Consider the following 20,496-nt stretch of genomic DNA (forward strand, 5'->3'; position numbering starts at 1 on the left):
TTTAGGATTTTTGTTTGCATGCTCATTCGTGAGGGTGAATGTTTTCTCCTTACCTATGCTCATCCCTCCCTGTCTGGCAGTTTTCTGGCTCCCCAACCCCGATCCCAGGTGTCTGGAGTTCAGAACCAGGGTTCACCTTAGGCGACATGAAGCTCTCAGCCCATGTGGATAGTGCAGATCCAGTCCGAACTAGCTGTGACTTGTCAGGGTTTTCAGCAGTGAATCTGTTATCTGTTCTTTCCAACACTAGGTCCATATAGTGGTTGTAGATTGTTCAGGCTCTCTTCACAGAAAAGGGGTTGTTGCCTCAATATCCTGTGCATTTGGACTCATCTGTTATGCTTATAGCACCTTTTTTTTTTTTTTTTCACTGCAGAAATGGAACTTACAGCTGCCACTGCTCTTTGTGGTCTGGAGCCCTTCAGGCCTAGGGTCATCTCTATATTCCCGTTCTAGCTCAGGTTGAGGTAGATGATCATTCTTCTTAAGCATGGCTAAATTATCTTATTTGCTGAATATTTAAGAAACCCTCATTATAAACTAGGGATAGTTCATGGTACTGAGGAGGCAGTAAGGAACAAAATTATATTCTTCAAATATAAGTAATTTTTCTATCCTCTTTACATCTTTGAAGAGATACAGCTTGGCGATCGAGTGGGAGTACGAGGCATGTATCTTGAGTGGTTATCTTGACCAGATGGTCATCTCTGTCATCTTAAACCAAGGTTGCTCTTTTTAACCATTAGACTTCCTCACCTTCTACAACATAAAACAGTGTTTTCTAAACTTATGTTACTACAAGTTTCATCTAAGATGTTTAATAAAAACAAATCAGAGGACCTATCACAAACTTACTGAATCAGAATTTTCAGAGAAAGAGTCTGGAAATGTGTAAGTGTTCAATAATGCTCTCAGATAACTCTTCTAATGGAATGAGCTGGAAAATACTGTTATAAAGTATGTGATTATATAAATAAAAAAAATTATCAAATCCAGATAGAAAGAAAACCTAGCCTGCTGTGTTAAAACTACTATATAAAGATCTATAACAAAATGGATTGGGTGCTTGACGCATATTAAGACCAATTCTCTGCTGTCATGAATCTTAACAGCATATAAAAGACAATATATCTGTTTTTAATAATAGAACCACAAAGAGATTTTATATTTATTATACTTCTTTGTCATTTCTAGATTATAGCAGTGTTATAATAGTATTGAAAATAGGAGATGGCAGGACCCTGTGGATAGAAGCTACTCTAATTCTATGGTGATAAAAGGAGATATGCATAGTTATAAAATCATTCTAAATATAAAAAATATACTTTTTATAATAATACTTTACAACTTAAAATATCTGAATTAAAAAAATCAATTTGGTACGATCATTTTAACAGGAGAGCCTTCTTGAATTTGTTAACTAGTGTTACCATTTCATTTTAAGATATTGGTAAACTACTATTTTTACATCTTGCATAATGAACTTGGTAATTTATTAGTATCAGTCAGGCTAACAGCATATTCCCTATAACTACTGACCAACTAGGACTAAGCCAAAAAAGACAATGATATATTTCATATAAACATTCATGAATATTCTCACCTATAGAGTCAGGCAACTGTTGCAACATATTGGATGACAGTAAGAGGTCCTCAAGGGCTTCACATCCAGAAATTTCCATGTCAACCGTTTCTATTCTGTTTTTTGACATATCCAGGTATACCAACATCTTTAACTTCCCTATAGACTTGATAACATTGCATAAACTCAGGGTTAGTTGAGAAACTTTCACAAGACATTTGAAAGTTATAAAAAGCACAACACCTGTAAAACTTATTTTAAAAGCAGCTACAATAATAACAAGCATTGGCAGGAATGTAGAGAAATCGCAATCCTCGTACACTGCTAGCAGGAATTTAAAATTGTGCGGCCACTTTGAAAAACAGTTAGAAAATGTTGGAGTTTCTGTAGGACCCAGCAATCCCTAGGCATATACTCAAGAATGCAATATAAGCCCACACAAAATCGTAAATGTTCAAAGCAGTAGTATCCACAGTAGTCAAAAAATGGAAACAATCCAAATGCCTTTCATTTGATGAATAGATAAACAAAATGTGGTATATCCTCATGTTGTAATATTATTTTGCAATAAATGCAAATATATGCTACAAAATGGATGAGCCTTCAAAACATATGCTGTGAAGATGCCAGTAACAAAAAATCCACCTGCTGCATGATTCTATTTATATGAAACGTCCAGAATAAGCATCTCTATAGAGACAGAGAGTGGATTAGAGTTGCTGGAGGTTTGGGGAGAAGGGGACATGGGAGAGATTGGGACTGGCTTCAAGGTTTCTTCTGGGGATAATGGAAATGTTCTAAAATTAGATTGTGGTGATGGTTATTTAACCATGTGAATATTCTAAAAGCCACTAAATTGTATATTTTATTTTATTTTATTTTTTTTTTAAATATTTATTTATTTATTTATTTATTTATTTATTTATCTACAATAGTCACACAGGGAGAGAGAGAGAGAGAGGCAGAGACACAGGCAGAGGGAGAAGCAGGCTCCATGCACCGGGAGCCCGACGTGGGATTCGATCCCGGGTCTCCAGGATCGCGCCCTGGGCCAAAGGCAGGCGCCAAACCGCTGCGCCACCCAGGGATCCCTGAATTGTATATTTTAAATGAGTGAATTTTATGGTATGTGAAATATATCTCAATACAACAATCTCGACACTGCAGAAGAAATCAGCCAATCAATCAATCAATCAAAACAAAGATTGCCATGCCACCCAAGTAACATATGTTGACATGTGGATTCTTACAATTTCAAACACATAGAAAAAGGTTTTAAATCATGATTTGGACTTTATCCTACTAAACAGGTTCAATATTTTGTTCATTCAACAGTTCTTTTTGAGGATCTACTATGTGTCAGGGCTTGTGTTACACATGGAAGAACAATCATGAAGAAGTCAACTAAATATGATGAGAGACTTGTCATGATACAAAGTCTTTGATTCTTACAGAGCTCGTAGTAGTGGAGGAAACTGTCAAATAAACAAATAATTATGATTATTTATAATGATAGCAAGAAAAACTAGCATGTGTAGAATGCTGTAGAAGCACAGGGCTGCAAACTGCCTGGAAGACATAGCTTGTCAAGAAAAGGAGAACCTGCACCCGGAAGAGAAAATGACTCAGACACTCACAGCAAAATGTGAAAAATCATGGCATGTGTGAGGAAGAGTGGGAAATTTGATTTACAGCATTACAAGAAGCCAGGTGTTAAAAGGCCTTGTGTGTTATGTGAGGAGATGTAAATTCTACCAAACAGGCAAGGAAAGCTGCTCAAGGCTTTTAAGACAGAATGACACGATCAGATTTGTGCTTTAAAACACTGCCTTCAGGGAACTGTGGAGGAAAGATTCATGGTGGGAGTGGCGGAGACCCATCAGAAGGTTCTGGAAACATGGCAGCTGAGGAGATGAGCAGGACCTGAGTTAAGGCAGCAGATGTGAGCATGAAGAGGGGACAGGCTTGAGAAAACTTTAGAAGTGGGAGAATTAGATTCGCAAGTAACTGCTGAGGACAGGGAAGAACAAAGTCCTACCGTGAACAGGAATTACAGGGACTGCTTAGCTGGGACGTGCACCACGGGAGTCAGAGCAAGATGAAAGTCCTCATTTTCTTTCTCTTTCAGGGCATGTTTTGCAAATAAATGCCCCCCACACACCCGCGTTCAGTGGGTCATCTGTCCTTCTAACCTACCTGGGCACACTTTAATATACTGTCTCTAATTATTTGACAGAGGGAAATAAATAAGTCAATAAACTTATTATGCACACAAGCACACCCTCGGTACTGTGCTGAGTACCTTACATATATTATTCGATTTAATATTTCATATCCTGGCTGCTCCTAATGTGTTTTGCAGACCAGCAGCATTGGCACCGTCTGGAAGGCTGTCAGGAATGTGGATCTCAGATCCACTCCAGACCTACAGAATCAGAATCTGCACTTTAACACACATTACAAGTTAGTAATTATGTGATGTCACACACTGAGTTCCCTGGAAAGCAGAGACAAAGGGAAGCTTATGCGAGAATGTCCTTGGGATCAATACCAGTGGAAAAATAGAGGGAGAAAGGAAGCATGACTGGGCAGATGCAGAAGCCCAGCCGTGATGGGTCTTGAGGGAGTCTGCAGCTGGCTCTTCAGGGCTCACTAAGTTGGGACTGCCCTGTATTTGTCCCGAGGAAGACCGAGGAGCCAGACCTTTATCACCAGGCACTGGGTGGAAGTCTCCCAGAATAGGGATGTGACCCGGGTAGGGAGGTTCTGTTCAGCCGGAGCAGTTCCTGAAGAAGGTGGAGAGCTGCAAGTAGCATTCCCAGAAGCTTCAGGAATAGAGTCAGTTCTTCATTCCAAGAGGATGATGCATGCCAGCATCTACTACCAGTAACCTTCCAAGATTACCCCATTAAGAAGGGTGCAGCTAAGATTCAAACTCACTTTTCTCAGATGACAGACTACAAAGCCTGTTGATTATATGGGCAGTTTCTGACCTCTAACTCCCTAATTAACCCAGCACACATCTGTAGCCCTGCTCCCTCCTGTCCTTCCTCATGGAGGCAGAGAATGCGAGCAAGCTCTTGGAGTAGATAAACAGTGGCTAAGCTAGGAAGAAGTACTTTGGGTGACTTAGGCCAGAGGGCTGAATTCCCCGCATGCCTGGAAATATGTCACTTGGAAAAATACTGTCACTCTACTTATAGATTTCCTCCCTAAGGAGCTATTACGTTACCATGGCTCATTCTTCCCTTCTGGTGAGCAAGAAAAGGATGATAGATGTTGTGTGTGTGTGTGTGTGTTTCTTTATCATGAGAAAATTTCTTTACTCTGAACCTCCTTCATTGTTATCTGTAGTGGAACTTAATATTTTGCTGTGAAGTTTCTAAACATCATTTTTAGAAGCAAAATAACACTTCGGTGTTTATTTTTGAGTCTTCTTAAACTCTCACTTTCAAACACCTTAGAAAGGCAACAGTAGCCTGGAGTGATAAAGGCCTTTGAAGTCCAATGTCTCAGAGTCCTTGGGGATATTGAATCTTGCTCCAACATCCTCGACATCGAGGAGTCTGTATGTGAGCAGTAGAAGCAAATGAAAAGAGTAGAAGCCATCACAAACAAAAGATATTGGAGTTTGTTTAAAATCAAATATAGACTCAATGCATTATTTAGTCACATTTTGAAAGACTGATCTTAGAAGGACACTCATAGGACAGCTATGTGGAAGACTAATTTTTTCATCATTATCTACTTGCTTCCCTGATTTACAAAAAACAGAGTAGCAAAATGATAGCTCAGGCTTCCAAAAGTATTTTAGAAGTATATTAATGAAAATATACTTTGATACATGAACTAATAATAAGATGAACTTGCTTTTTTCCTGTGTCTTATGACACCAAATATTTAGGATTAATCATTCTGTGAAACTGATAGACATGGGCTAGCTAAAGGCTGCGTTCAACATTAGCTTGTCAAAGACATGTGTTTCTAGGTACTTGCATAGCAACTATTTGCTAACACAGACATTCAGAAAGCCATGCCTCTTTATGGCAAGGAGATGGGGGTTCCCACAAGGAATAGAGCAAAATATGAAACTCAAGTGTACTAACATGAGAAATGTCCTTAAAGCACCATATGAGAAAAATCTACTCTTGAAACAGGCAAAGTAGGCAGCATTATCTGTTTCGTGGACAATTTCATCACTACTTTTCCATTTAGATAATAAGGTTACTAAGGAGTTTGAGGTCTGAGTTGATTTTCAAGGTTGGATTTTGGGAATGTAATGCCTACAAAAAGTAAGATCAACGTAATTCTCATCTGTGCCTTCTGCTGATTCTAAAGCAGCAGCATTTTGGAACATCATAGTGAACAGCAGCCTCTGGTGCTGGTTTCAATGATCACCGTCTACCTGAGGCATGACCTTGAGCCAGTTACTTAAATTAACTCTTTCTGTTTTAGTTTCCTCATCCATAATATAGGGATGGTAATAAATCCTACTTCATAGGATCGTTATGAGGATTCAGTGAGCAAGTATTTGTAAAACACCTAGCATTTATCATGAGTGAGGCATTATCTAGGTGATTTTTAATTAATAAACATATTTAAGCGGCAGGTGTATTTTCCAACTAGACATACACCCTGATTCCTCAATCTGCACAGGGAATTGATGAGTATCTTACCTGTGTTGCCCCAAGATCTGTATATACCCTTAATATGGCACAGATCAGGCTCTACTCTGTAGTGGAATCTAGATCTCTCTCTCTTATTATGGATGAGCTCCTCAAACAAATATATTCAAGGTCATTGATTATATTATCTTTGTAACCCTAACATTAACATAGTTTTTGGTTCATAGAGGCATATTTGTAAACGGTTTTTGAACTTTTTTTTTTATTAATATTTTTTATTTATGGTAGTCACAGAGCTAGAGAGAGAGAGAGAGAGAGAGAGGCAGAGACATAGGCAGAGGGAGAAGCAGGCTCCATGCACCAGGAGCCTGACGTGGGATTCGATCCCGGGTCTCCAGGATCGCGCCCTGGGCCAAAGGCAGGCGCTAAACCGCTGCGCCACCCAGGGATCCCTGTAAACGGTTTTTGAATAAATCAATATATAAAGGATGTGCACGCTTTTTTGTTTTGTGTCTATGATGACAGTATAAATGTATTCTTTTGATAAGAGAAGAAAGTATTTTTTTCCTTAATCTTTTGCCAGATTTTCTCCTTTATGTGGCTTCATGCTTGTTCAAAAGAGAAAAACTTCTTGTTCTCGTTGCTTTTGCAATCATTCTAAGGAGTTTTTAATGTCAGGTCAAAAGAAGAATAAGACTGGCTTTGGGAACACATATCTAAATCTCAGTGGCTGAGGAGTTATTACAAATCCAGCTGTCCTGTCTACTTAGTTCAATGCCCAATGCAAGGGGTTTGAAATTGGCTATTACCAATAGGAACATTGTGGTAGAGGGGTGTGTGTGTGTGTGTGTGTGTGTGTACATACTTGAGTGCATGTGTTATGAGTGGCAAGACGCAGTGTTTTACAAAGCCCTTCTTTCACTGAATGGAAAAGGTAGGAGTGTTCACACTCAATGAATTGACCAGTAAATCCCTCTTGGGAGATATTACTGGATTGTCTATCTGTTAAAAAAAAAATGGATTCTAGTTTGACTTTCTTTTTTAACATTTTGTAATTTACCCTTATCATTTCCAAAAATTCAGATGTATTCAATTGGAAATTACCAAAATTGAGAGAAAGATTTTTATTTTGTGGAAGAGCTTTAACAATGTAAGCGGAAACAATCATCTAGTTACCTATAGGAATAAGTTTGATTTTGCAAAAATAAGACTTGGACTTTATACGTAGCATTTTCTTTTACTATCTATAACAATATAAATTTCTCAGCTTTTAAAAATCAGTATGTAGAGAGATGAAAATGTAATCCTAAGAGAACAAGAGAAATCTTTCATACATTTTATATACCTACACCATTTACAGAAGGTATGTGAAATAAAGAAAAAAAAGCTATGAAAAACACTTGGTGTCCAAAAAATGCTCTTCTTTGAAAGGCAATCACTGAGATTTACAAATGAAGATTATCATTAATTACAATAAATATATAACAGATGCTAGACCACATGGCATAATAAAAACTTACATACCCCAGGTAGCACTTGCAATGCATTATTATCCATCCACAACTCCCTTAAATTTTGTATCTGATCCAGAACTTCAGGCTGGGAGAGAGATAGGGAGAAAGACAATCAAATTAGTTTTTTTCTTAGCACAGTATAAGTGTAATTTCTTGAATCTGGAAACTTTATTTGTCAATCTAGTGTTAAGCCTCTAGGAAGTTCTCAGTTTAACCCAACCTCCATCAAAACTGGTAGTCCCTGAGGTAGCCAGCCTAGAACTGACCTGGAAACAATCACAACAACAATAATAAAAATTAAAATCTATTACGCTCTCTTAACAGCCTACAGTCATCCTTTATAGCATTTATCATACTCTAATTACTCAATGTGTCTGTCTTCTTCACTAGAATACAAGCTTTTGAAGGGCAAGGCAATGTTTGTTTTTTAATCACTATTCCTCATATCCCTTATATTTGCCTCGGTACTTGGCACGCAGTAGGTTTTTATTATGTGTGTGTAGTAGAGCCTTACACACACCCTCCCCATAGGCATCACATTACCGTGATATGATAATAGTACGAATTGGACCCACTCATTTCTTATCCCTTCATTTACTTGGCAGATTATTATTGGTTGAACAGTGGATGCCCTGTATGTGAAAAGCATACTGTAGAGTCCACAGTTATTCAAACCCAGTTCCTGCCTTGAAGTAGCTGATGATCTAATTGAAGAGACAAATACATATAAACAACTGAAACAGAAGGTAGCATACGAGAGAAGAGAATAATGTAGAGAAGATCAGAGAAAGGAGAGAGAGAACACGATTAGGGTGTAACACATGGTGCACAATGAAATACTCTAATTCCCTAAGTTGAAGTTGTCTCTAAATTCCACTTTGTGGGCAGCAGACTATATAGAGAGGATAGAGGAAGCTATTGCCACCAGCATCATCTCTTGATTTGTGATGACCTTTTTCTGATTTCTCTCCAAAAATTATCCCATTCGGGACCTTAAGGCCACCTGCTTTCCTTGAAGTTGACTCCTTTTAGCCACTCTAGGGAAGTGAGGAAGGCCTGTATTCACCTGGCCACAGGGGTTGGCTCAAGAATGGAAACTGGAGCCATTCAGAACAGATGAGAAGCAATGTTTCTTTCACTGAGACTTCAGGGGAAGAGACTCTTGGTCTTCCCTGCTGAATTAGCAACTGGAAGGATACAGCTCTGGGAGCTTCAGGCATGAAAAAAAAAAAAAAAAACAGGGAAGAGCTTGTTTGAGTTAAAAGATGGATCCTGATGACATACTGGGCTGAAATTAAGCCATGCCTGAAGTCAGATGTTTCCTCTCTTTCAACTGCAAAAAAAAAATTATCACTGAAACAAGATACTACCATAGTTCAATAAAATTTGAGACTAATTAGGAAAACCAGTGTATTTTATAGAAAAATAGTGGAAAAGAATCAAATTGTTTCTATGTAATGATGAGAATATTGGTAATTGTGAGACAGCAGGAGTTACATACAAACATCCGACACATTAGTAGGGCTGCAGAGACTGCGCGACTACCTTGGAGAGAGCCTCTGATGCCTTTGGACTGCAACTGCAGTGGAACATGGTACTGTTCTTTGGAGAAGTTTCATTTATAACAAGAATCAAAATCTAAAGTTAGATCATGGCATTCAGCTGTGGACTCAGAGGCATGTGTAAGTGTGGAAGATTTCTTTTGTGTGTAGGAAAATATTCTCACTTTTACTTAGATCGACAGGGAACAGGCAGTGAAATACTCTACCTGTATGTTAAGCCGGGCAAGGGTGGAAAACATGAATCAAATGTAGGAAGCACAGTCTAGCATGCAGAAGCTTGGAGGCAGAGGGATGGCTCGGAACAGTCAGGGCAGTTGGAAAATATCAGTCGCATGGTGCAGATTTTCCTATGCCTAGGCATCATGCAGACTTTAGAAAAAGGGAGGGTTGCATACTGGTAACTTCAATACAACCTCATCTTTGCAATAAGACAGACACTAATTTACAAATTTGGATCAATGAGCATCACTCAAGATAAACTTGATTGTGCTGTGGTAACAAATTAATCCTGAAATCTCAGGGGCTTAACACCAGATAGGCTTCCTTCCCATTCCCATTACATGTCCAGTGTCATAAAGGGATAAGTAAATTATTAAAGTACTTTTATCCATTCTTGTCATTCTTTTCTTTTATATGATGTCACTGTGTGGCATGGACAGTAGTGTTCAAATATTCCATGAATCTCCCTTATATCTCCCAGCCATTCTTGAACATAGGTCCAGGCCTTATAAACAGCTCTAGATGAGGAGAGCTGCCCCCACAGTCTTTTGTTGTTGTCATCTCAAGACTTCCAGAAGAGCAGGAGCCCCCACAGTCTTTTGTTGTTGCCATCTCAAGACTTCCAGAAGAGCAGGAGCAGAGAAGAGAGTGTAGAAAACTGGGCACTACTCTTAAAAATCTCAGAGTAGATGTGACACATATCACCTCTGCTTATAGCTCCTCATCTAGAGCTGTTTATAAGGCCTGGACCTACGTTCAAGAACGGCTGGGAGATATAAGGGAGATTCATGGAATATTTGAACACTACTGTCCATGCCACACAGTGACATCATATAAAAGAAAAGAATGACAAGAATGGATAAAAGTACTTTAATAATTTACTTATCCCTTTATTCTGTAAGTACTTATTAAACACCTCCGAAATTCCAGGCCTAACACTGATGCATGGTGTAGTCTAAACTGATGGTCTATTTCTAGGCAAACACACAAAAGGTAAATATATGGTATAATGGGAATATAAGGAAAGGGGGACCTATATGCCCTAATTATGAGGAAGCCACATAAGTATTCACGAGAGGGAGTTGGTCAGTAGAGAGGAGAGGACAGGAAGCACATTTTAGCCAGACGCATAGGGGAGAAATAGTATAGATGTATGAATGGCAACAGGCAGTTTGCTTTACTGGCATGTCAAGTTTGAAACAGAGTGAGTAGCAGAAAATGAGGCTAACAGAAGAGGGCGGGGTCTATGAAGTCCTCATATTTTGTTAGGGAGATAGAGATTATTATATGGGTAAAGGGACATCACCAACTATTTAAAAAATATTTTTAATAAGAAGTGATAGTGGAAAAAAGAAAAGAAAAAAACAAGAAAATTTAATAGGGCTAATAATGAAAGCGGTAATGAGGAATAAAGAGAAGAAGTTGGATTCAGGAAACATTTAGAAGATGAAAACAGTAGGATTTGGTGACTTGATATAAGGTGAGAGTGGGGGTCATGCATGTCCTCCAGTTTCCCAGCACCTCGTGGTGCCACCAATGGAGATGCAGAGAATATTGAGGTAGAAACAGACATGTGGGGAGACTGATTTCAGTTTTGACTATGATTAGCTTTAGGTTCCTGTGAGACACAGGTGGAGATGTCCAGGAACCGTTTAACTACTAAAATCTGAAGCTGAGGGAATAGGTCTGAGCTAAGGATACAACTTAGGTGTTTGTGGAGGTAGAAACACATGTGGACAAGTTCCCTACGTGGGAACGCGAGGGAATCAGAGGCGCAGCTGAATGAGAGAGGAACCCTGAGGAACACTAACGTTTGAGAGCTACACACAGGAAGAGCAGACTCAGAAGAAGGCAAGGAGGAACAGAGTCCAGGAGAGTAAGGGGTTACTAAAGTCCAATAAATAGAGTTGTATTAAGAATAACGGAGTGAATAAGAGTATCGTTTACAGCAGAGGCATCCAGTGAAATAAGAGACTGAAGATGTCCACTCAGTTTTGGAAATATTAGTATGCTGGTAACCTTGGTGATAGAAATCGAGGGGCTAGGAAGAAATTGAGGAAGTCAAGCTGATAAGAAGACACTAGTAGGAAGGGACAGATTGAAGACAGAGAAAATGCTATAGAACTAATGGAGTAAATTCTAAGAGGTGATAAATAAGAAGAAACCGATAGCACAAAAAGAGAAGCTGGCCTTGAATAGAAGTAGGATACCTCTTTCACTGAGACTCAAGGGAAGATGGTAAGGATGGTGTGGTTGTAGGTGAACCCTATGGGGGGAAGAAGTGGGGAGAGGGCATGTCTGAAAGTCTCAAAGTTTCTTGATGAAGTAGGGAGCAAGATAATCTGTTGAACAGGAGGGGTCAAGAATTTTCTATATGTAGAGCACCTGGGCAGAATGGCACATACTAGCAGAGTTTGAGGGGAGTCAAAGAAGAAGCTAGGGGCAACCAAAGGAGCTCTATCAATAATAATTATTTTAACTTTTTAGGGGCTAGGTGGGGGACTGACAGTCTAGGAAAAACAGAAGAAGCAAGAGATTTCAGTTTTCCATGAGGTCAGCGAGGAATGCAGGAGATGTGAGGGATTGAGAGAGCTAGGAGGATGAAAAGTTCGTATGACAGCAGAAGTTAGGAGTGTAAGATTTCTGAAGTGGTTCCAGGCATTGACAGACTTGACGCTGGAACTCTGGGTAGTATGAAATCTTGGTGTGTGGGCAGGGCAGGATGCTGTGGGAATTGGTCTCTAAAAATTTGGGTAGACTTTCATGCACTGCATAACATGTTCCCTTGGCTGTGGCAGAGAAGGTGGCAGATAAGGCTGACCAATTATACCCGTCAAATATCTCTCACACTGGGTTCTCCTGGGAACCCTAGACATCCATGACTACTTCGAAAGGGATGACTAATTCCAACTTATATTTCTACTTTATTTCAAAGGTTCTCATTTAATGTATTTAATAACATAATAAGGTAATAATAGTCCTACTTTATGGGTGAAAAATAGGATAATCATTTCTTGGGGAAAATGAGAATGATTTTATGAGGGTTGCATAACTGCAGCTGGGACCGTTCCTCAGGTCTTCTGGCTCCAAAGATGACATCATGTTACAGCTTAAGACTGAAATTCTGAAATAACGAAGAATGCTGGTGATCACAGATGCCCAATAAAGAAAGTAAAGCATATGCTAGATTTCAAAAAAAAAGATAATATGTTTATTACTGGATATTATAATAAAATGTGCCACAGAAGAAATTTCAGCTAGTTCCTAATAACATCAGAGAGAAAATATATTTAGTAGATCAATACATGACCTCGTTGAAACAAAAACCATAACATGAAGATGATGCAATGGCATTTCATGATCAATAAACAATCTTAAGTGGGTCTTTGAACTGAACTAAATGACCTGCACCACCCAACCTCACACATAAATTGCCTTTTTTCATACTACAGGTCTTCCGTGATTTACGATGGGGTTACTACTGATAAAGCCATCATAAGTTGAACATATTCATATCAAAAGTGCATTTAATACACCTAATCTATTGAGCATCATTGCTTAGCCTGGCCCACCGTAACCATGCTCAGAACACTTACATTCACATGCAGTTGGGCAAAATTATCTGATGCAAAGCCTATTTTATAGTAAAGTGTTAAATGTCTCATATAATTTATTGAGTACCGTATTGAAAGCAAGCAACAAAATGGTTGTAAACGTATCGGTTGTTTACCCTGGTGTCCCCCCTGGCTGACTGGGAGCCCCTCCTCCCTGTTGCTGCCCAGCACGGCCAAACAGCATCCCACTGCATATTGCTAGTCGTATGACCAAAATTCAAAATTTGAAGTCTAGTTTCTATTGAATGTGTACCGTTTTTGTGTTATTGTGAAGTTGAAGAATCATATGTCAAGCCACGGTTAAGCCAAGGATCATCTGTACTTGTTGTCATAGCAAAGTCAATTGTGTCCATTAAAAATGAATGAGTTTACTTATAAGAATGGCTTCGGGTATTCAATACTGATGAAGGTGTGTGAGCACAAAGTGCTTTGAGGATTATAGGTTAGCATAGTCTTCTAAGGAAAACGTTTCCAAATATGTTTCTCATGTCTTAAAAATATTCACATCTGCTTTCAGGCAACTAGCCTTACTCAGATGCTCTGAAATATAGAAAATTCTTACTGTAGAAAAATTTCACTGAAGAATAATATAATAAAATATTATAATATAATATTTATATACAATTTATATGCAATATAATTATTGATATATTAAAATTTCACTGATATAATTGATATATTGAAAAGTCACAGTCTAAATAAACAATAGCTTAAGGGAACATATAACCAAATAATGATAAAATCTTTTGTTGTTATAGTATATAACAATGAAAGTGAATTATCTATACTTTTAAGTGTGCTGATGGAAAGATCTTGAAGACATAAATGATAAAATAGGCATAAAAATTCATATAGCACAAGTTGATTTCCAAAAATTATAAAACAGTGCTATATATATATATATATATATATAAACATATACATATATATGCAATTAAAATAGAAATATATGGAATAGAAGCACACCAAATTCAAAGTTATAATTGTGCTGTGATAGGAACAAGACCAGGAGGGACCAGCATAAAGACTTCCATTTGAGCTACAGTGTTTTATTTCTTTCAAAAAAAGATTGAACTCAAATACAAAAAATAGTTAACTTGCTCATTTTGGTTAGTAGGAATTTAACATATTTCTTTAAAATTTTTATATTTTATATTTTATAAAATATATTTTAACATATTATATTATAATGTAAATATTAAATGCATATTTAATAGGAAATATTTATATATTTTATAAAAATATACTTTTATATGTTTTTACTTTTTTAAGAGTCAGAAAAATATCAGAGGAAACTACATCAAAATATTAATTTAAAAATATCAATGGTGAGATTATGAGAGATTAAAATTTTGTCTACATTTTTTCTATAATTTCCAAATTTTCTATAGTATATAGGCATTACTTTAATAATAAAAAATAGAGAATATTTTATTCTAAATTTATACTCACCTAAACCACTTTAGAATTCTTTCTGAAGTGACCTTACTTTGATTGCTAAAATGGTCTAAGAAAATGATTACATCAGCATGAACATGAACGGAACATATATTTTGCATGACTGCAACAAACTGCAATAACTCCTGTCATGTATATACAATTTTAGGCTGTTCTATTGATTTGGATATATGTGTTACTTTTATTCCACTAAATTACATGATAGAGTTTGACTATATTTATTTATACCTCTATTAAGTTTTTTCTTCCGTGAGGTTAAGAGAAATATTTACCGAAGAGCATAACATCTGACATGTATCTAATTTTGTCAAAATTAAACCAGGAAACCTTAAAATTTTAAACTTTAGGAAAAGAACTTTAGAGGGTGCCTGGGGGGGGGTTCGGTTGGTTGGGCATCTGACTCTTGATCTCAGGTCAGGTCTTGATCTCAGGGTCATGAGTTCAGGCCCCATGTTGGGTAAGGAGCCTACTTAAAAATAAACAAATTAAAATTAAGAAAAGAAAAAGAACTTTAAATTTTAAGTGTCTTAAAGTTGAGATGATCTGATGATATAATAATAACATCTTGTTATTCCCAGACACTGTGCAGAAGCTAGAAGGCAGCAGGATGGAATCTATTTCAAAATGCAGATAAATAAAAGTCTTTTTTTCTGAAATCAACAAATGTAAAATATCAAACGCAAGTCTGAAAAATTATATTCTCTAACCAAAGTGATATAATTATGATATTTCATTGAGATATTTCAGTTACTATATTTTTTCTAAAGTTTGAGATTGATACTTCAAATTATCATTATTTTATGTTTGCCCTCTTTGATAATTTTTAGAGTTTGCAATTTGCCAAGGAACCAAGGTTACATTCTAAGAAACTTTCTCCCGTTTCTCATTAATTTTTTTTATTTAATAATATGCTTGGTGTGCTACAGACCGTTAGCTCTCATAACTGGGAAACTTTCCATTCATGCATTTCATAGTGCACAGCTGAAACCCTTTCTGATACACAAAATTGGATGATTAAAATTGTTCTGCTCTGATGGCCAGCCGACTTGTTCATTCTCTCAATTGTTCTGTCCTACACACCTTGAGACCATTTAACTTCTTCAGTTAATTTCTTTGGAGATGAAACGGTTAGCTCCAGAGGGTCTCGGCCTATTTCCACTTTACGTTAGTTTTATGTTTCCCAATTTTATTTCAGACGCCATTCCCACAAAAATGTTCATATATTAAAACTTTACTTTTAATTTAATTACTGCAATTAGTTAACATTTAAGAAAATATTTTTACATGCCAGAAATTATTGAATGAATAAATAAACAGGTATTCTTAACAATTAACAATAAGATGCACTGCTGAAATAACTGTGATTAATTTATAATTAATTGAAACACTTTCAGCCATAAAGTTTAATGAATATTTTAATATGAATATGGATATGAACATAATATGTTCCATTTGAGTATGGTTGAGTATGAGTATGTTGACGGCACACAGGAAAAAAATCTACAGAAGACATGATGTTGAGAGGGAGAGACAATACATGAAATGACTGAATTAGTCTCCAAAAGGATCTGAAAACGTTAGAACACTGGACAGCTCTAATTATGTGAAGTTTAATAGGGACAAACATAAAATCCTGCCATATGTTTCCCAAACCAATTATACACATATACATTAGAGGCAGAAGTAAATGTGAAGAAAATTGAGGATTTAAGTCAAGAGTAAGCTCAGTGTTGACTATTTGCTCAGAGTTGCCTTCATTCGGTCCATAGATACCGCCTGCCCCATGCACAGAAGACATTAAGGTGATCTTTGGGAATATGATTCAGACTGTGAAGGGCTGTCCCAAGATCTTTTCTATCAACGTCCTGTTCTATATGCAACCATCAGCCCACAGAAGGACTACAGTATTCTGTTCCCCTCAGGTGCCCCAGGGTAAAGGTGTCTTCAACAAACCAGAGCTTATTCAGAATAAGCCATAGGAGAAATGGCGGAAATGATACAGAAGCTGGAGATACAGGGATCCCTGGGTGGCGCAGCGGTTTGGCGCCTGCCTTTGGCCCAGGGCGCGATCCTGGAGACCCGGGATCGAATCCCACATCGGGCTCCCGGTGCATGGAGCCTGCTTCTCCCTCTGCCTGTGTCTCTGCGCCTCTCTCTCTCTCTGTGACTATCATAAATAAATAAAAATTAAAAAAAAAAAAAAAAAAAAAAAAAAAGAAGCTGGAGATACAGAAGCTACAGGCATGCAGGACGCCGGTCTTTGAATAACTGAAGGTTGTTGGATGGAGAGGGGCTGGATTTGTCCTACCTTTATCACCAGTTCAGAATTAGTATCAGTGAGGAAAGTTGTAGGAGTGATTTTTTTTTTCCCAATTAGATCTGTCTAAAATGAAATAGCCTAATTTCCCAAAGGAGAGAGTGATTCTTCTGTGAAATGAACATATAGCTCCCCAAGAAGATCCAAATAATAAGAATAAAACAGTAGCAACAACACAAGCTAAGTTCTTTTGGACACTTACTACAAAAGGGCATTTTTCAAGGTGCCTCTACATAAATTATTCTTACTGAATCTTGACAACTATCCAGTGTGGTGGGTATGATTTTGGACAGGTAGTAAGCAGGGTGGTTAAGAGCCTGGTTTGGGGAGCTGGATGGAGTTCAGCTCAGGGTTTTGTTGCTTACAGGCTATAAAATCTTGGTTTGGGTTCCTTGTCTGTAATAGGTGAATGGCAGGGGCACATTAGTGAGGATTAACTGCTCTTAAAATATTTGAAGTACGGGGGTCTCTGGGTGGTTCAGCGGTTGAGTGTCTGCCTTCAGCTCAGAGCGTGACCCTGGGGTCCTGGGATCGAGTCCCACATCCAGTTCCCGGCAGGGAGCCTGCTTCTCCCTCTGCCTGTGTCTCTGCCTCTCTCTCTGTGTCTCTCATGAATAAATAAATAAAATCTTTAAAAAAATATTTAAAGTGCTTGGAACACTGAAAGGTTTTAAGTGCTGTGCTCAATACTCAATGAATATTAGCTATTATCCCTACCTTACCGACAAGGAGATTTGGGCATAAAGAAGCAAATGACTGTGCCCATAATTTTATGGCTATTATATAGGGGAGACAAGAGCCTGATCTTGAAGTTTTGTCAGATGATGAATAAGAGGAGTATCCTAGAGAAAAGTGCTAAGTGGTTCATTTCTAGCATGGTGCTCCTTGGGCAGGCAGCTTTGAGATGAAAGCGTCAAAGGAAGAGATCAGATGCTAAAGAGAGGCTTTAATTCCTTCAACAAATGTGTTCAAGTCACTACTTATCAGGAGTCTATTTTGTACCAAGCACTGGAGAAAAAGTAGAGAAAAAAACCAACCAACCAACCAAACAAGCTCTCATGGAGATTACATTCGGATTTCCTGGGGTGGGTCCCATAACGCATTGGCAATTAGGGAAGGGAAGGGATTCTGATTCCATGATTTCCATTTTAATGTACTATCCGCTCCCCCACGGAGATTACACGGCTTGATGATCTCGTCTGAATTGAAACCCGAGAGGGAGAAACTGTCTAACACATACGCTCGCATCTCACAATTCAAACTGGTCTCAACCCTCTTTCTCCAAAAACCCACATCCACTTCCTCCCTCCCCCTTTCTACACTGCAGCCGGTAGGCCATTCCATTATGTCCGGTGTCCCACTATCCAAAGAATATGAATCTCGGATACCTTTACCATATGGTGCAAAGCAAGTCTCCTCTGACCCTTTCCTGTCCCTACACCTCCATTCAAAGTTGAGCCTCAAGGAAACCCGAACTCTGCTGTTCCTAGAGGCATCATGCTTTCTCTCACGACCAGGACTTCCCAAATGTTGTTCTCGAAGCCTGTGGGTCTGATCATTGATCGGGTGAGGTATTCCTTTGGTGTTGGTGTTCCTACTGGAGGACTTCGCGTATTATACTGGGAGCTCCTTGAAGCAGGGACCTGAATCCTATTTACCTTCGTATCTCCAACTCTTCCCAAGGGAATACGCTAGTGCTTCACACATTTCATCTGAATTGAACAGAAACAACAATCCACGCTCATAATCAATATTTTCCTCCATTCCAATTCAGTAACTCACTCCCAATACCCCACTTAAGCTGTCATCGCAGGAATGTGTACCAACTCTGAAATCTCAATCGCAAATTCCCCCTGGCTGACCGGGCTCCTACACTGATGTCCGTGCCCTGGAATTCCGCAGGAGCAGGGACTGGCGTGACTTCTAAGCTAACTTCACCTTTATTCATTTCTCTTTTCTTCCTTACCAGGCCGAGATTCACGAGTAACACTTCATCATCATGAACAGTTTCTTGCAAATATCGCTCGGCAAATGTGTCCTCTTTTGTCACATTCACCCCACTGATCTGAACTTGGGTTGAGGCCAACTTTCTGCCCTTTCTGCTACTGCACTAAGCTTTGTTTAGAAGAAATCACAAGTTGGCTGATTGTCTCACTTTAAATTCATGACAAATACCTGAAATGGGGACCGAGTCCTGCCACACAACCGGATTACTTTTCCTTGAGATGCTCAGCTCTCTGAGACCATTTCAGAGTTCTTCAGTCTTGTCAAAGATCGTATCCTCCTCTTACCCCCAGTTCTTAGCTTACCTATATTGTTCACTGAAACACACAAGGGGCCAGAGACGGATTTACTCCAAGGGTAGGGAAGCTTAACGCTCAGGCCTCTCACCTGCATGTTGAGACAGATTGGCCGAGGAATATATTATAAGGACAACGGGTTAAGATTGCTCTGATTTGCTACACATCCTTTCCCTCCGTCGTACTTCCTTGGGTATGATGTGGCACGTCTGAGATCTGGCTTAGTTGGAGCTGAGTTGGGGATGCCTCTAGTTCGGCTTTAGCACGATATGTTTATGTGTTTTGTAGTCACCTCTATGGCTCTCTTTCACTGACCACCGCTGGCCTTTCCAAACGCATGTTCCCTTCCTGTCCATATAAGCCCTAGATCATATCTCTTCCATTTCTTCTCGATTTGCAAGGATCCAGACCTGCAGTTCTCCCCTTTCTCACACACATCAATCTCTGTCTCTACCGGGCCATGCAAACATGCTTTAGTTTCTCTTATCATGAAAAAATACTGTTTTCATAGCCTCTCTAGCCTCTTCCAGCTACTTTCCCACTCATTGCTCTTCTTCACAGAGACACTTTAGAGAAAGTTTTGTCACTATTTGCCTTTGCTTCCTTATCTCCCATTCACCCTTCAAGGCACTCTGAAGTATCACTGAAAACTCATTTTCTTGTGAAAAATCATCATGACTTCTACCTTGGTGCTGGGGTCCCTAAAATACAGCTACATAAATCAGACTTAACACGTAGTTGTTAGAGTCAGAGAATATAGGACAAATAGCAAATCGGGAAGAGAAAACAATTTTAATTAATTCATTAATTAATTAATTTTTAAAGATTATTTATTTATTTGAGATAGAGAGAGAGAGAGAGAGAGAGAGAGACAGAGAGAAGCAGGCTCCATGTTGGGAGCCCCATGTGGGACCCAATCCCAGGTCTCCAGGATCACACTCTGGGCTGAAGGCAGCGCTAAACCGCTGAGCCACTGGGGCTGCCCAGAGAAAACAATTTTAAATATAGAGATAAAGGACTTATATTAAGGCTCTGTTGACTAAAGGAAATTTTATGGCTATAAGTATTTTCAAGGTAGAAAAAATTTGTAATTGCCAATGCAATTTCAAATTCTAGAATCTTTAAGTGATGTATGGATGTTCTTAATGCAAATTATAATTATAGTAAACTATATGATTTCTATGTTATACCTGTTTTCTCTTTGTCTTATTAATGTTTGAAAGGTTGAAAATACATGCATACACTTTTGGTTACAACATATTCCATAATTAATATATTTTTTATGAGCTAATCTCTGAAAATACC

General features: G+C 38.4%; 1 protein-coding gene across 7 annotated transcripts in view; it reads right to left on the bottom strand.

The window, feature by feature from the left end:
- The window catches only part of LRRC7 (leucine rich repeat containing 7), a 492,235-nt gene that overhangs the window by 123,716 nt on the left and 348,023 nt on the right, over positions 1 to 20,496 (bottom strand). For all 7 annotated transcript variants that reach the window (XR_005361438.1, XM_038541686.1, XM_038541687.1 and 4 more), the window contains exons 9-10: positions 7,732 to 7,806; positions 1,604 to 1,748 (exon numbers count right to left, since the gene is read on the bottom strand). Coding sequence is in view for 6 of the 7 variants with exons in the window: in XM_038541686.1 (XP_038397614.1) it covers positions 1,604 to 1,748; positions 7,732 to 7,806 (220 nt within the window). In the remaining variant the exon portion in view is untranslated. The remainder of the gene's footprint in view (positions 1 to 1,603; positions 1,749 to 7,731; positions 7,807 to 20,496) is intronic.

This window comes from Canis lupus, chromosome 6, assembly GCF_011100685.1.
Source record: "Canis lupus familiaris isolate Mischka breed German Shepherd chromosome 6, alternate assembly UU_Cfam_GSD_1.0, whole genome shotgun sequence".
Taxonomy (NCBI): domain Eukaryota; kingdom Metazoa; phylum Chordata; class Mammalia; order Carnivora; family Canidae; genus Canis; species Canis lupus.